Here is an 18,568-nt window from a genome sequence, read left to right as displayed (position 1 = left end):
TAGTTGTAGGCATTGCAGCAAAAGAGAAGATAACATACTATAATCCAAGAGAAATTCAAGCATAACAGAGGCATAATCATAAGACCTATGCTACAGCAATGACGGAACACAACAGGATATGGACAACATCCAAGAGGTTCTTTAGGTTGTGGATACATTTAATAAATCTGACAAAGTTCAGATTCCATTTGTATATCCATATGAACAGTTTGGGTATTATTCAAATTACCTGGATTCATAATGGGCTTGTAATTACTTTAAGAAGCACTGTGCTAAGGTGTCCAGTACACTATCTAATAATATTTGTTTCAGTCATTTTTACACTGTCTCTTGAATAAGCCAATAAGATTCTTAGATATGTTTATCCCATTACAAGTATGATTCCATCTTCCAAATGTTCAGACAAATAATACTTCCTTCTTGCAGGCTGTTTCTCATCCCCTTAAATGAGGCATCAGAAATCAGCTTTGCTTCCAACCAATTTGAGCAAACATAACTGTCTAATATGGTCAAGCTGATGGGGGAAAAAACTAGCACTATAGTTCCAGAAGCGTTCATATAAATGGCTTGGCTTGTTCCTTTCCAGTCTAGATTTATATTTAAATAGGGCACGAAGACTGTCATGGTAACTCAGATAGATTATATATGTTTGGAGAGAAATGGGATAATGCAAATTTTGACACTTTTGAATCTCTTTGTACCTTGCTGGAGAGTTTGGAAAAGTTGGGGAAGTTTCCGCTTTGTAATGATTCTATTCATACCACTTTAAGAACTAACAGAAAATAGTACCAAGAAATTTCTGCTTGAGAATTATCCAAGTGTCCTACTCAAGCTTATATCTATATTCAGCTACTAAGAAAAAGAAATCAGATGCACTTCTTTCTTGTGATTTTGGGATTAGATCTCAGCAGAACCGTCCAGCCTAGACGAGTTCAAATCACCAGGACCAGACGTATTACACCCCAAGGTTCTCAAGGAACCGGCAGACGTGATCTCAGAACCACTGAACTATATTTTTCAAAGATCCTGGAGCACTGGGGAACTACCAGAGGACTGGAAGAGAGCTGATGTAGTTCCCATCTTCAAAAAAGGGGAAAAATAGATCCAGGAAACTACAGACCTATCAGCCTGACCTCAATACCTGGGAAGATTCTGGAAAAGATAATCAAACAACAAATCAGCGAACACCTTGATGCAAACAAAGTCATCACTAAAAGTCAACATGGGTTTGTCAAAAACAAATCATGCCAGACAAATCTTATTACATTCTTTGACCAAGTGACAAAATTAGTGGACCAGAGGAACGCTGTAGATATAATTTACTTGGACTTCAGTAAGGCATTTGATAAAGTAGATCACAACCTACTACTTGATAAGATAGAAAAATGTGGGTTAGATAGCATTACCACCAGATGGATTCGTAGCTGGCTGACAGGCCGTACTCAGCGTGTGGTCCTCAATGGAACCGCATCTACATGGAAGGAAGTGTGTAGTGGGGTGCCCCAGGGCTCTGTTCTGGGCCCAGTGCTCTTCAATATCTTCATTAATGATTTGGATGAGGGGGTAGATGGGGAACTCATCAAATTTGCAGATGACACCAAGCTGGCAGGAATAGCCAATACTCCAGAAGATAGGCTTAAGATACAGAAGGATCTGGACAGACTCGAACACTGGGCACTATCTAACAAAATGAAATTCAATGGTGAAAAAAGTAAGGTTCTACATTTAGGCAGGAAAAATCAAATGCATAGGTATAGTATAGGTGGTACCTTGCTCAATAGTAGTAACTGTGAGAGGGATCTCGGAGTCTTAGTAGACAATCACTTCAATATGAGCCAGCAGTGTGCTGCAGCTGCCAAAAAAGCCAACACAGTGCTAGGCTGCATTAACAGAGGGATAGAATCAAGATCAAGTGAAGTACTAATACCACTTTACAATGCTTTGGTAAGGCCACACCTGGAATACTGCATCCAGTTTTGGTCACCACGATGTAAAAAAGATGTCGAGACTCTAGAAAGGGTACAGAGAAGAGCAACCAAGATGATTAGGGGGCTGGAGGCTAAAACATATAGGGAACGGTTGCTGGAATTGGGTATGTGTAGTTTAATGAAGAGAAGGGTGAGGGGTGACATGATAGCAGTGTTCCAATATCTCAGGGGCTACCACAAAGAAGAGGGAGTCAAGCTATTCTCCAAAGCACCTGAAAGCAGGACAAGAAGCAACGGATGGAAACTAGTCAAGGAGAGAAGCAACCTAGAACTAAGGAGAAACTTCCTGACAGTTACAATAATTAACCAGTGGAACAACCTGCCTCCAGAGGTGGTGAATGCTCCAACACTGGAGGTTTTTAAGAAGAGACTGGACAGCCATTTGCCTGAAATGGTATAGGGTTTCCTGCCTGAGCAGGGGGTTGGACTAGATGACCTCCAAGGTCCCTTCCAACTTTATATTATTATTGTTATTGTTATTGTTATTGTTATTATTAGTATTTCCATAATGCAAAAGAATAAACATGGGAGAAAAGCTGAAACTAAATAAAAACAAAATGGAACTGATAGTAATTCCAGAGGCCATTTGGAACTGGTTGCATCCCTTCTTAAGGATCAGACTTATTATCTGGGCTTTTTATGGATCCAATACTTTTGCTAGACAAACACATAATACTGTTTGGATTATTCTAATACATTGCTATGAGACCTAATAAATAACAAGATATTGGTAGTGGGTTATTGTGTTAAAAAATAGAACTGCTAAGTAAGTATAATATTATATAAACATTTAGCAGAAGCTTTTAAGATGTGAAAACAGATAGTTCTCGATTTACAACGATAACTGAGCCCAACATTTCCGTTGCTAAGCAAGACAACTGTTAAGTAAGTCTTGCTCCATTTTACAACCTTTCTTGCCACAGCTGTTAAGTGAATCATTGAAATTGTTAAGTTAGTAACACAGTTGTTAAGTGAATCTGGCTTTCCCACTGACTTTATTTGTCAGAAGGTCGCAAAAGATGATCACATGATCCCAGGACACTGCAAAACCCATAGCAGTAGCAACAGCAATAGCATTTAGACTTATATATTGCTTCATAGTACTTTACAGCACTCTCTAAGAGGTTTACAGAGTCAACATATTGTCCCCAACAATCTGGGTTCTCATGTTACCAACCTCAGAAGGATGGAAGGCTGAGTCAACCTTGAAGTGGTCAGGACTGAACTCTTGGCAGTAGGCAGAGTTAACCTGCAATACTGCATTGTAACCACTGTGCCACCACAGTCGAATGCTAAGCATCCAAATTTTGTTCATATGACCATGGGGATGCTGCAATGGCCGTAGGTGTGAAAAATGGTCATAAATCACTTTTTTCAGTGCCGTTGTAATTGCAAGTAGTGACTAAACAAACTGTTGCAAGTCAAGGGCTATCTGTAATGTAGTAACATTCCTCCATGTTCAGTATTTTAAAAAAAAATACCTTTGCCAAACCAGCACGATGTGCACCTTTTGATTCCATATACGCCAAGTACTTGTTAAAATCCTTGAATTCATCCATTGTCGGTTGAAATGTCATAATTTTACAGCTTGGATTTGGAGGGGAGTCCAATGATAGAGCAGCCATGGCTGCTCAGCGTTACACCTGCTAATAAGAAAATACATATTTACTATTATTTGCTCTGTTTGAACAAAACATGTTATGAATGAATTTTATCTAAATTTAAACTTACATTCTTAAATTTCTGTTTTTACAATGATTTTATACAATATCTTCAAGATAATATGAAGAGGCCATTAAAACGAAAACAGACTGAAAGAAAACAGTAGTTAACAGCCGGAGACTCTAAAAATTTAATCACCATTAATTCCATGACTTTACATCTAAACCTTCAGTATAATCCAATTCTACATGCAATTATGTTTATCTAGGATTCAGTTTTTAAACAAAGTCTCCCAGAATCCTCAGGTCATTTTTGTGGGCCTTAGTACTTTATTCCTATGTGTGCTGTAGTCACTTTGGGACATAAATACAGAGATTCAGTAAGCTAGTCTAAAGAAGAATGTTAGATCACCTCCAGTTTAATCCAGTCTTTGGTGTAGAATTTTACATTTCAAATGGAGAGATTTAACTGAACCATGCACAGGTTTTCTATTTTCTGTAATAGTTGAAATATACTTTTTATGCTTGGAGGTTGGCAGATGGTATGAAAAAAATAATTTCTGAAAATTCTTCTATAATGGCCATTGCAGCTACAGAATTTGCCTTTGAACCTATCTGAATGTATTCTATAGAATATTTTAAAAAGCTTTCCACAAATGAAATACCATAGTCTTGCCATATATTTGAAGGAGATTGGAATTACTAGATCCATAAAGTAAAAAAGCAAATGCAAAATTAATTGTTATATAATTCCTGTGGTTAAGAAGTCAAAGTATTTTAAGTACTGTATATTAAGTAAGGAAGATGGGAGGAGATATAATTTTTACCTGCCAATTCTGCTTTTTCTTCTATTTCAACTCAGTTTTCTTCTGCCCATAAATTAGGAAAGAGATGAAAGAAAAAAGAGAAATAAAACATTTACATTAATGCATAAGTAATAAAACTTCTACAGATTTTCAATATATAAAATTTTCTTAATTTAAAATGAGTTCATAAAATTGTCCTAAATTAAAAAACAATCTAAAAGCACTCAGCAGAACCAAACAAGCACTCTACAAAACCAAATAACAGAAACAAGAGCAATTTGAAATTACATCAAAGATTTTGTAACGTCAAAATAATTAACTCTGATTTGTCAGAAATAATGTACAGGTAGTCCTCAACTTACAACCATTAATTTAGTAACTGTTTGAAGTTACAACGGCACTGAAAAAAAGACTTATTACTAATCCTCACATTAACAACTGTTGCACCACTTCTCAAGATCACATGATCAAAATTTGAGACTTGGCAACTGGCATGTATTCACAACAGTTGCAGCCTCCCAGAATCACGTAATCACCATTTGCAACCTACCTAACTGGCTTTTGACCAGCAAAGTTAAGGGGGAAAGCCAGATTTGCTTAAATGGCTATGTGATTTACTTTAACAACTTCAATGATTTGCTTAACAATTTTGACAAAAAAGATTACAAAATCATGATTCATTTATCAACTGCCTAGCTTAGCAATGGAAACTCTGGTTGTAACATGAGGTCTATCTGTAACTGATGCCCAGCAAATTTATAAAATTATTTCAATATCTATCTGATTTGATTAATGCACTTAATTAAAAACTGACATCTTACATATAAGTAGCAAAAGTTACTTAATTTTAATTTCTTCACTATTCTATCATAGCAATGGCAAAAAATCATGTAGTTAAATACCAAAGCTGTTTTGATAACCGCTAGGATATGGGAACTGAAAAAATAACAAGAATAACTTTATGATATGATTTTATATATTTGTATCTCTTTTCTATTTAAAACTAAATAGATAAATCTATTTAAACTATTATTATATCAAAAACACTCAAGACATGTCTAATTTAATCCTAGCAGTCTCTGTTCCCACTGACCTTACAGTTATGGTGATTGTCCCAGACTCTCTTAAACAAGACATAACAGGCCCCAGATACTATCTAGTTCCATATTAAGTAGTTTGATGCAGCACAAATCAACTCAAGCATAGAAGCAGCAGTCTAGTTTCAAGACTATTTGCCCATAAAAACTTCCTTTGCTTACGTCAGGGGAGTCAAACTCGCAACGTCACGCAACGTGTCGCGACGTATCGCAACTATTTTGCCATTGCCAGCAATGGGGTGGGCATGGTTTTGCTATGATGCATCCGGCCCGTGGGCCGGCAGTTTGACACCCCTGCCTTACGTGCTGACAAAATGGCAGGAAAAGTTGGAGACTGTCCTCATTCCCAATTTCCTTTGATAGCCTCTGGTATCCTATTTATTTACTTAGGTAGTGCAGAGCATCCAAACAATGATAAATACAATGCAATATAACAATAAATGATAATATTATACAGTTTATTCTTCTGGATAAAACCTGAGGGTTGTGAATGAAGTTAAAACACCTGAGCATTTCTATTCCTGAGAGTTTGGATACAAACTCCCCGTGCCTTGTCTTAGAGATAGCCTAGTTACATATTTTCATACCAGAGCCTCCAGTTTAGGCCCAGGTTACTCCAAATGTTTTCCTGCAGAAACTGTGCCAAGATTCTGGGGAGATGAGTGACCTACAGGGCTCCAACTGGCTTATTGCTAGATTGCTCCTCTCATCTGGCCACAAGTAGCTCCTTGGCCATTCCTCCTTTGGCTATCGAGAGAAAAGCACTGGAGGAATACACCAAGAGTAAAATAACTTGTATCATTTCTTCAAAGTTTTTTTGTAAATCTATTTGAACTGTATTGTTTGTTTGAAGATTCTGAGCATTCCAAAAACAAAAAAATCTCAAACATAATTATCTCTTCACTAATATTTTTGTATTTTCATGAATTAATACATATTTAAGCAAGGAGCAAAGAGACACAGAACAGTAAGTCCAGGCAGATGCTTTTTCTGTGTTTACCCTACATTTTTAATACACTGATTTTTATTGAGTGATTTCATATGGGTTGTGCATTTCTATCTGTATCAAGTCAAAGATATTTATGCAGCCTTGCCTCTTTAGCAGAAGTAAGGAAATATAATTTAGTATGGGACCCACATTAAACACCTCTCAGTATTCCTTGGTTCAGTCCATAGTTTCCAGAAATACTATGAATAAGTGGTACACAAAATATGCAATGATATTAGTTGTTTCCTCCTAATTATCTGTTTGCATTTTCAATGAATTTATGAACACCTTTCAAGAAACACCATATATTGAGAATGTAGTATGTACAGTAATTTATCTGTACAAATGTATATTAGCTTTATTTCTCATGCAACTCTAAAGAAAAGGCTCTGAATTTGTTCTAATAAACACTAGAATCCCAAAATAATCCTCCAAGGATCTAAAAAGTTAGAAAATTAAAATAGATCTTAGAATACCCACAACTGAGATGCTGACTGACCAATTCATTTCAAAATTATTAATAATGGAACTTTACACTTTGATGTATGATTACAGTTTAATTATATAATTTGTGTTTAGACTTTCCTATTTTTCAATTTGCAATCCAAATCTTAGAGAAATTGTACAAAGATGGTAAGTGAACTGTGGACAAAATGTTTTTTCAGTATACATGTATGTCTAGAGTAGTAATAGTCACCTAAGCTAAGAGAACATAAACTATACAGTATCCATATTCCATGTTTAATTACCGGTAAATCTCTTAAGTTTCAGTCAAGACAAAGCAGGATATAATGTTACATTGCTACTCTCCTATAACAAAGATTTCAGATTCAGCCCACAGTTAACCAACTCTCACGTGTCCAAATTATAATATACCAGCTGTGACTTTTTTCCAAACAAGAGGAGCCAAGAGGATCGTCTATTCTCAGTACAAAATATTTGCAGCAGTCAAATCTGTCAAAGTATTGCACATAATGTTCATTTTCCAAATATCCAGATATGAATTAAATATTAATTCCAAGTGACCTAAACTGTACAAAAATGGGGTGAGGATGAGAAGAGAAGGATAAAATATATCAGGAGCACATGACAATGATGATAAGCTTTAAACTTTTACTTGACTATACAAGCACAGATTAAGTTTCCAAGTTACTTCTCAATTGAACTCATTCTACACAGCACTTTGACAGCAGAACTATCATAGCTTATATTCAAAATACTCTGAAAGCCTAAATGTGCTTAATATTTAAAAACCTATTGTACTACCAGCACATGTGCTGATGCAATGTAGTGCTATTCTTGAGCAATTTTAAATATTAGCTGTGGGATATAAACATTCAGTTTATTTAATATTTAATATTCAAGTTTAATACTTTATGTTAAATATTTATATGTCAAATAATATATATATATATACATGCGTTTTATAAAATATATAGAGAAATTTAATATAGAAATGTGCTAAATATTAAAGATTAAATCATATATGATTTATTGAGTTTATGATTTATTGAGCCTTTGAGTTATTGTTGACTTCTGGCAACTGTGTGAACTAGACTCTGCAATTTTCTTGGCAAGATTTTGGAAGCAATTTGACATTGCCCCCTTCCTAGGGCTGAGTGAAAGTGACTGGCCCAAGGCCATCCAGCTAACTTTGTGCCTAAGGCATAAACAGAACTCATGGTCTCCCAATTTCTAGTCTGATGGTTTAACTACTACACCAAAATGTATCTCAATATTAATATTACCGTAAATATTATTTAAGATTATTGTAGAGGCAAGCACCATACCAGAAAGCAAACTGCTCTAAATGGAACTGAGTTCCTCACATTCCACGAGAGCCACCTGACAAAAAACACTTTCAGTGGCAATCATAATTACAAGTTTAGAGATGGTGCAACAATATGGGATTTTTCCAATTTTTCCAATCTTTTTTTTTTAGAAAGGGAAAGGGAATTTCTAATACTATTCATCAATGTCTTGGAAACCAACCCACAAGCTCAGAGAACAAACCTTCACCCTCATCCTACACCCAAGCAACAGATATTCGACACTATTGGAAATCAATGTCTCTGCCCTTAAATAATACAAAGTGTACTTTCTAATGTCATTCTTCATAGCAGTTTAGTTTACTACAGATAAAATATAGTTGCCTTATAAAAGCTAGAGATTGCTGTTGAGAAACAGCTCATGAAGTGTTTTATTAAGAAATGCTATGTGAATTAATTGTTTGAAATAGTTCAAAGAACAGCTGCAGCGATGGAGAAATGCAAAGCAGCTTTGCAAGAAGCAAAGGGGGGTAGTAGATGAAAAACTAAAGAATTTGGGATATTTAAGGAATAATAATTTTAAGATAGCAGATTTCATTTTATTTATTTGGATTTATCTAGAATCTCACAGTTGTAAAGATAATTTAGATACAAGCATAAGTGGTCTGATGTCATTTTGAAAGTATGTAAATATAACTTTATGTAAGTAAAATTATCTTGTAACTATGTACATTTATACATGTTTGAAAAAGCAGAGATATATGATTTGGAAAAGTAGATAATCCAATCTTATCTCATGTTATCTGTCCATGATTGTCTGACTACATATAAATTTTTAAATTAATGGATAGGTAAATTTAATTTTCCAGGGTAACTCATCCTTTCTCTGAGTTTGCCTCAGATAGGCTAGTTAGTAGAAAACAATATTTGGTATATTAGGATATACATTTAGAATCCTGATCTCATGCTAATATACTGGACTAATCCCTTGATATAGATAATGATATATGGATGCCATTCTGTTTTAATCTGTACAATATTTATGTTTTTAGTAACCAGAAAGAAAGACATTCATTGCCTCAGAGAATGACTTAAAGATAAATTACTATAAGTCTAAAACCCCAAGAGGCATATGTCCCAGGAAATCTGACATAAATTTAAATGCACCCATAACTCCTAAGCTAATGTCATAGTTAAATGGGAGACCCATCAAAAGAATTGTTAAAGCAATAGTTCACATTCTGAATAAGAACAAAAAATCCCTGTGGCTCCCTAAGCAGTTTAGTTAGTATCCCAAACTTCCCTGTAAATATTGTTTATTTATGTTTGCATCTTTATGAAATCTATTATGTAGAAAACAGTCTTTCACTTAACAACTTTGTTTAATAGTTTGTTAGCTGGGTTCACTATTTACCAAAATTCAGATTGAAAATAACAGATAGGCCAAAGACCCTAAAATTATCCTTAATACTTACACAATAGTTTGAGCACAAACATGGGATTCATTTAATTAAATACTTCTAACTAGTAATTTCTTTTCTTTCTAAATCTATCTCCTTATGCTGCCTTTTTTGTTTTTTTCCCTAACAGTAGAGAAATGCTCTTTGAAATGCCCTTTAAAATCAGTATAGAATAGCAGCCTCAAACACAAATTCTTATGAACTCCACATGAAGACCAGTTCATTAGCCTGAAGTCTCTTCATAGATAATACAGAAGTTTCAAGCGCACAAAAATGAAGTGCTATATACCATTAAATGTAAATTTATTTTACTGAAGAACAGCAGATAAGATGATAACTGTTATTGTCATTTTTTTAATGTGAGCACCCTGGTCCACATTAAAAATGAAATTCTGAATAAAAAATTATTATATTTTGCCATTTAAGTCACAGGGGTAGCCCAGTGATGGTTGGGGTTGCTTTTGACCTTGTAGCTGGCTACAAGTAAATGGCGCCTGTATGAAAAGCTATGAATAGCAAAATCACTGGATTTGCAGAAGAGACCCTGGGAGTCCTGCTGACATGCCCAAGCACTGGAACTCCAGGCAAAGGCATCTTCCCACTTGAAAAAGCTGCTATTCTGCAGTGAACTCACAGAACCTACCACAACCTTCATAAGCAGGCATCCCTCTTTCTACGCAGAGTCTGAGGGAACCATGGTCAGCTTATATAGGGAGTAGATCCGTGCAGCTGTTACTGAGTGCAAAGAGAAGGTGTGGTAATGGCAGGAAGAAATCAAGAGGGCTAATGTTAGAGTGCCCTTATTTTTGACCAGCATCATCAGCCTGACACAGAAACATTTTGTTTTTCAGTCTAAGGGAAGATCCATAGTGCTTGGTCAAAATCTGCAAGATCTGCAGTCTTTTTCTTTCTGTTTGACTGAAGCACTTTTTATTGTTCTGGATTGTAGCAAGCCAGCATTCACCTTTTCTTTCCTGTCTTTTCTAGAGTTATGCGGTTTGCTCACACCTCATTTGCCACACACACTGAAAGGGGCAGGGGACAATGCTGATTTTTATTTACTTATATTTTAATAGGTCCACTTGAAATTACTTGGAGAATTGCATATGGACCACAGGCCACAAGTTTCAGTTACCTAATATAGAAAACTACTAGGAACAGTGTAGTTAACTCTTAGGAATCTTATAATTTTTTTAAAACACCAGCTAGTTCAAATTATAGCAGTATTTCTAATCTTCAAACTTCTCAAGCAATTCAGGATGATATCAGCCGCCTTGAGAGGTCTAATAGCACCAAAAGAAACATAATCCCTCTGACCAGATCTCCAAAGTGGTCATTCAGCACAGCAATCAATGTTGTCTCAATCCTTTGCTCAGATTTGAATTCTGACAAGACAACCTGTTTTCTCTATGATTTTCTGGACTCTAAAAATCGGGAATCAAGAACAGGAATTGGGAGGATGATTATTGTTCAGGTGCCAATTACTTACTGAATCTGGCTGTATATAGCCTACTCTGATGTCCCAAGAAGCCAGACAGACCATTATCCATCCACAGGTAGAAAACCTCTATCAAATTCCTTAGATGTCACAAGCTTAGGTGGGAAAAAGTGGAGTGCAAGTAAAATAAGCAAAAATGTCTCTGCTTTATCCATACTTCATTCTTCACCTGCAAAGCAGGGATGGGCAAAGTTCTCAGTACAGAAGGAGGTAAGAATCAGTTATTTGCTAGCTATGGGGTAAACCAATTCAGGAAGAAAGCTGAATCCAGTCTTCCAAACATTTCTGCTTTAGAGATCCCAATAATGTTTAGGGCTGCACACTTTTTAGACTTGCTCAAGAATTTAGAGCAATACTAAAATAACCTTAGTGGCATTTCATTGTATTGAATGAATGAGTAGAAGATTCAGAGCCTTTTCAGTGCTCTAGTTAAGATGTCTCTCAATTAAAATCTTTCTTCCCCCCCAAAAAATCTGCCAGTCATTGTTGGAGTTTTTTAAAGGAAACTAAGCATACTTATTTCAGTATGTTATGTTATAAAACATAGCTCTTACTTCTTTTTATGTAGAAAATTTGTTTCATTCTTGCTGGTTGACTTTGTGTTACGTTTGCTATTGCTTTTTAAGGAATTCCTTGTATTACTACAGAATAAGTGACTATGATGTATATTACCTGATGCACTTTCAGAAGATAAGCCTAATAATTTTTTATTTTATATTCAAAGTTTTAATAATACATAGTTATCAATTAGTATTGTATATAGCACAGAAATTAAGGAAATAATTTCACTATGTCTCTGGTTCCACAGGCTGCTAGATCAGATAAAGAAGTAGGTTTTCTGCAATCTTTAACAAAATAGTACATCATTTTCACCTTTCAAGACAAAGATCCCCATTTTACAGAGATTAGACACAAGGCCCATTATTAAGCAAAGTGAAGTTATCTGTTCAAGCTGCAGATAATGAGCACAGCAATTGCAGATTCTTAAACATCATACCCCTTGCAGAACAGACACGAATGTACCATACAGCTTATCTTGTATCCTCTAGAGCAGGGCTTTTCAACCTTTTCACAGATTGTACCACTTTTAGGACATGACAATATTTGAGTACCACCAGTGCTTAACAAGGTGTCAAAAACTTGATGACTAAAAAAAGGGGGGGGGGGTTGGGTTTTACTGGTTAGATTCATTTGTTGTTATAGAAATGGCTAGTTTATAATATTATGGAAAAGTAAAAACTTCAATGTTAAAGCTTCCTTCTACTGCAACAGAGGAAGTCTGCTCTTTTTCCCTTCCCCCCTCACTTTTCCCCCCCCTTTTCCTCCCCACTGGGTCCTACTATTTGCTTTTGTATTTTTGTACTTTATTCTATAATCTAATAAAATACTACAAACTCTAGGAAAAAAGGAAAAAAGTACCAGTTTTAATTTATTCAGTGGCTGTTCCTTTGCTGAATCACTTTCCCTTTGCACTGACAAATATATGATGAATTTATCCATGTTTATTAATATGCACCACTACCAGCTAGCTCAGGGGTCTTCAGACTTGGCACTTGACTTGTGGACTTCAACTCTCAGAATTCCTCAGCCATCATGGCTGGTTGAGGAATTCTGGGAGTTGAAGTTCACAGGCTTAAAGTTGCTAAGTTTGTAGACCCCTGAGCTAGCTGGTTGGCCCTTCTTCCTCTCTCCCTTCTGAGTTCTTTCCACAGTTAGTAAGAATGCACACACACCCCAATCCCTTCCCTGTACCCTTAAAAACACAGGATTCAAGTGCAAAGCAAGACATGCTCACAAAATAAAGAAATAGATAAACTCTGGGTTTTTTTTCTTTAAGCTGCCTCAGGCATGTCACAATGTTGCAATACGAGACTGAAAGGCTCCGGCAACTGTGAAAAGCTTTAGCTTTAAATCAGGGGTGTCAAACTCAATTTCATTGAGGGCCGCATCAGCATTGCGGTTGCCCTCAGAGGGCCGGGTGGGTGTGGCCAGGGTGGGCATGGCCTACTGGGTGGGCGTGGCTAGAGTGTGTATGGCCTACTGGGTGGGCGTGGCCAGCTCTACATCGTTCGCATCAAGGGTGTCTATGGTGGCCTGGGCAGGAGTGGGACAGATCTGAGGGTCTCTGGCAGAAGGAGGGTCTCTGGGCCAGGGCCAAGGCAGTGGAGGCCGTTCCCTCACTGTTTCCAGGATGGCTTCACGGGCCACATGAAACCACTTCGCGGGCCGGATCTGGGCTCCGGGCCTTGTGTTTGACATGTCTGCTTTAAATTAAGCTTGTTTACCTTCAAAGAAAACTTTCTAAAAGCCATAGACAGATTCCATTAAAGGGGGTAAAACTAATTACATTTGTTTAAAGGGATTAAACCTTTCCCTGTTGCCTTTTTTTTCCCTTTTCCGCCCAAACCACCTCCTTTTATAGCAGTGATGGCGAACCTTTTAGAGACCAAGTGCCCAAACTGCAACCCAAAACCCACATGTATCATCGGGTGCTGAGTGGGCATGGCCCATTGGGTGGGCATGGCTACAGTGGTAATGGCAGGCTGGGTGGGACTAAAAAGTTCAATCAATCAATTCCAACTTTGCGAGATCTTTTTTTTTCCCACGAGAAGTTAAAATTGATTGAACCTTTTTTTTTTGCCTAAAGTGAAAAGGTTTTATAAAATCCAGCTGAAGGCCTAGGACTGGGGCGACGGCGCGCGTGCCCACAAAGAGGGCTCTGTGTGGCACGCGTGCCATAGGTTCGCCACCATGGTTTTATAGCCTCTCCTCGCACCCACCTTTTTTCTTCAGTTCACCTCCAGCTCTGAGCTGCTTCTGGAAGTGCTAATCAGCTGGAGCCAATTAGTTGGAGCCCTGCCAGCTCCTGCTGAGCCCAGACAGTCCTGCAGCTGCCTCTCCCTCAGGCTTGGCTCACTTCAGCTCATTCTCCTCCCCCGCTACACTTCTCTAGGACAGCCGTGTACCACCTGCCACGTGGCAAAGTATCACAGGTATGGGTACCACCGGTTGAAAAGCCCTACTCTAGATCTAGGGCAGGGGTAGGCAACCTTGGCTCTTTTATGACTCGTGGACTTCAATTCCCAGAATTCCTGAGCCAGCTGTGCTGGCTCAGGAATTCTGGGAGTTGAAGTTCATGAGTCATAAAAGAGCCAAGGTTGCCTAACCCTGATCTAGAGTCTCCAAACTCAGCAACTTTAAGACTTGAGGACTTCAACTCCCAGAATTCCCTAGCCAGTACGGCTAGCTGAGGAATTCTGGGAGTTGAACTTCACAAGTCTTAAAGTTGCCAAGTTTGGAGACCCCTTCTCTAGATTAATATTCTCCCCTCAATAGAGTGAAATATTATTTTCCTTTCATCAATTTTGAAACAATATTCTATAGACAATCCAGCAGACTACTGTTTGTGGAACTAGGGAGACACCATAACATTCCTTACCTCAGAAAGTAAAACAAGCATTATCAGCCCTGGAGCACCATATTTCTGAGGGTTCCTACTTTCTTAAATATTAAAGTTGAATTTCTTCAGGGTTCAATAACTTGATATTCAAATCACAGTAAACAAATTACATATCATGTACAAATTAATTTATATTAGGTGGTACAATTCTATATTTCATAGAAGACCACACATGCCAGTTATGTCTAAGTGTCTCAACTTGCTTTCTTAATGCTACACAAAATGAGCCCAAACATACCTCTTTTTAAGTTAAGAATATTTCCATATGTTATTCTTGACATTTATTTCACCTTCAGCCACATAATATAGAAAGGTGATGCAATTACAGCAAGAAAGATTGTTCTTTACTCCAATTTTCTTTTTAAAACATGGGATTAGCAGGAAATGGGCAATATACTAAAAGAAAATTTGGAGGTAGAAGGGCTAAAAGTTTTATAAAAAGGACAATTATTGGTTTTGATCTGTAGATTACATTGAAATGTACAGCTGTCTGTGTATATGAGACTGTTATGCAGAATTTTATGAGCATTCTACAACTTAGATATTTCTATAATTTTAACTCATTGGTAAAAATAACTTCCAATTTTAATATCAAAAATTATAGTTGAAAAAGTTCAATAAACAAAATAATATTTTTAAACTATAAGCAGTTTACTAACTAAGATATAGAATCACAACCATGAACCAAATCAGAAAACCTAGCTCACCAAATGCTTGAGCAATCAGATATGTCTTCAACTAGCCACACTCAGTGTAAATCCTACCTGAAGGAGAGAACTACACAAACAGTTCTGTCTCAAATTGCCATGTAGTGACTCCTTAACAGATGCAATGCTAGGACATCTCTCCTACATTTGAAATTTTAAAAACTACCTCAAGAATAGTCCCAAATACACCAAACTCATTTAGTTTTCAGGTTAACAATGTACAAAACATACTATGTATCTGTGTTCAAGAGAAACCAGAACTGTTAAATTGGTCATAAAAATGAAATCTTTGCTACAAACTTTCTAGTGATCATAATGAAATTAAAACATCCTCTGATTACCAAATAGTCCTTTACAGAAAGTGCACCTTATCCAAATCAGAAACATTTCTAATGTCCAAAAACCTTACTCAGTGTCTGCTTATCATGCTGAGACTCAGCCTCAGCTGTCATTCAGGCAACCATCACCAATCTTAGGGCATATTCAATTTTTGAAACATTTTTCCACACATCATCCACACCATGCATTATGAGAGATTTAAATTTGAGAACTTACAAAATATTCGATAGGTAATTGATTAATTAATAGGTAAATCTATGATATCTGAGTGCATAAATGAGTGAGCATTTTGGTACAGCTAGGCCTGAAAAAATAGATTGAAATGTACTAAACTAACATCAAAGGCTAACAAATGATAAAACTGCTTTTAAATTGATCTGGGATATAACGTATTCAGGATTATTCCTATAAATATAAAAGTTTCAGGATTCTTAATTGAAAATAAACCAAATCAAATTGAATTTTTGAACTGAATATTCAAAAAAATGAATATTAAATACTTTTAATAAGGAAACAACCTGTCAGTATTAGAAGCCTTCAAGCCAAGTTATGGGAACTTAAATTTATCAGAAACTTTGGGGGAAAGTTTGGAATATAAAATATTAGGACAGTGCAGTGACATTTAAGATGTAGACTAAATAAATTCCACCAAAGCAATGGAGGATAACTTAAAACTGACACATTTTGGGTAGTAATGGGTTTGGTGATGATCCAAAAACCTATACAGACAAAACACTTGTAAGATAATTTTGTATCATTTTCCATTAATGGAATGAAGAAAAAAATCTATTTTTCTTTGCATTTTAAAACAAATTAATCCAGTTTTAGATACTGTACATTTAATTTTTGTGATTTGCACATTATGACTTCCACAACTATTTTTTCAGCAACTGTTCTGCCAAATTTCAGTAATCTAGTCATTCAGTAATCTAGCTTTCTCGCCCTGGGGAATTAACAAAAATGGCCAGTTGAGGTTGTGTGTTTAACACCCTATTAACTGATCTGGAGAATCACAATTAAAACACTAATGTAATTCTTTATACAGATAAATAAACCATAGAAATAAATCTTATAATAACTTCAAATAAACTCACTCTCATTGGATAAACCTACTTCCAGGTTGCAAAAAGGGACAAAGACTTAGAATATCTGTGAATGAAAAGGATTTATGCACAAATGCTGTTGCCATCCTCTCTATCTGTTTAGTCTTTGAGGTATCACTTTCCAATATAGCTACACATTAGATGCTTTATTTTTCATTCAATGTACTTTCAAGCAGGAATAGAGAGCTGAAGTCCAGCTTTTTCATTTCTCAGAATGCTCCAAATAAGGAACGAACAAATTTCATGTAAACCGAAACTTAACAAAAAAGCCCAGCCCTTGAGATCCCTACAAAATTAGTCCGGAAAACATGACTTCAAAATTATGAAACAAAACAAAACACTACTTGACTGCATAAGGCCATGTAAATGTAGCTCCCTCTTAGGGGGAATCCCCCCCCCACACACACACACACACTTTCTCATCACTTGTGAGCCCCTGAGTGCAAAACACCCGGAAAGAAACCTAGTTTGTGATTTGGTTTTATTCAAGTGACCCTTCTGGGCCTTTGACAATTCTAGAAAAGGGGGCAAACACAACAGCCTCTCCTCGGATGCCGCCTTTATATAGGGCAGGGGTCGGCAACCTCGGCTCTTTTATGACTCGTGGACTTCAACTCCCAGAATTCCTGAGCCAGCATAGCTGGCTCAGGAATTCTGGGAGTTGAAGTCCACGAGTCATAAAAGAGCCGAGGTTGCCGACCCCTGATATAGGGCTATTCCTCACTTTGCTCTTCTCTGACGACCTTACTCCTGGTCTCGACCCCGAAGGGCCACCGGTTGACTAGAATTTCTCTCTCCCAGCCCAGGGGGAGCATTTGCTCCCCCAAAGTCCTGCGACACCCCCCCCCTCCAATTCCTTCTCCCCCATCCAGCCTACTCACCTGTCTCCCTCACTAGAGCTTTTCTTCTCCCCGGTTGAGGCGCCCCCAGCCCTCTCCTTCCCTCCTTATTGTTCCCCACTTCGCCTCAGCGGCTGCTCCTCGACATTTCTCACCAGGCCAACCCCACCACCACAAGCTCTTTCCTCCGCCGTGCCCCGAGGGCCAACCCCCGCGACGTCCTTTTCTCTTCCCCTCTTTTTCTTTTTTTCTCCTCAGACCGCCCGGGCCGGGGTTTCTCACGCAGCCTCCCTCTCGGTTACGAGGCGTCCCCCGACCATCTGTCTCCCTCAGGCTCTTTCTCCGCGAGGGGAACGGCGCCTTCGCCAGACAAGTGGCTAAGTCCTCCTCCTCCTCCTCCTCCTCCTCCTCCTCCATCACCTTTGCCCATTTTACCTGGACGCGGCGGTGGTTCAAAACGCCGCTGCCTCGAGGCACGAGTGGAGGACGCCGGTTGTCAAAAGTCGCCGGACTTCCTTGAAGCTTCCAACTACGATTGTAACTATCGCCCCCTCAACATACACACACACACACACACACACACCTCTCGCTGGGACTTGTTGTTCCGCACACGGATGACAGCTAAGAGCTGCGCAGGCGCAGTCCGTTCGGGGGGAAAAAGGAGAGAGAGAGAGAGAGAGGGAAAAAAAAGAAAGAACTTCCCACTCACCCAGCCAAAGCCCGCTCCCCCTCGCTCGCCGCGAGAGCTTTTGAGGAAGGCAACCCTGTGACGTGAAACGCGGCGGCTTCCTTTCCGCGGCCACGTGACCTAAGGGCTTGCACACGCGACCCGTGCGGTTCCGCTACGCCGTAG

The 18,568-nt window shown here is 37.8% G+C and overlaps 1 protein-coding gene across 5 annotated transcripts in view; it reads right to left on the bottom strand.

The window, feature by feature from the left end:
• KDM4C (lysine demethylase 4C) overlaps positions 1-18,361 on the bottom strand; it is a 218,205-nt gene extending 199,844 nt beyond the window's left edge. For all 5 annotated transcript variants that reach the window (XM_081319370.1, XM_081319372.1, XM_081319371.1 and 2 more), the window contains exons 1-3: positions 17,758-18,361; positions 4,477-4,518; positions 3,470-3,634 (exon numbers count right to left, since the gene is read on the bottom strand). In XM_081319370.1, the coding sequence (XP_081175496.1) occupies positions 3,470-3,613 (144 nt within the window). In that variant the 5' untranslated portion in view covers positions 3,614-3,634; positions 4,477-4,518; positions 17,758-18,361. The remainder of the gene's footprint in view (positions 1-3,469; positions 3,635-4,476; positions 4,519-17,757) is intronic.
• Between the last annotated feature and the right edge of the window lie 207 nt (positions 18,362-18,568).

This window comes from Vipera berus (assembly GCF_964194415.1).
Source record: "Vipera berus genome assembly, chromosome: 2".
NCBI classification, from domain to species: Eukaryota; Metazoa; Chordata; class Lepidosauria; order Squamata; family Viperidae; genus Vipera; species Vipera berus.
This window is presented reverse-complemented; position numbering and strand designations above follow the sequence as displayed.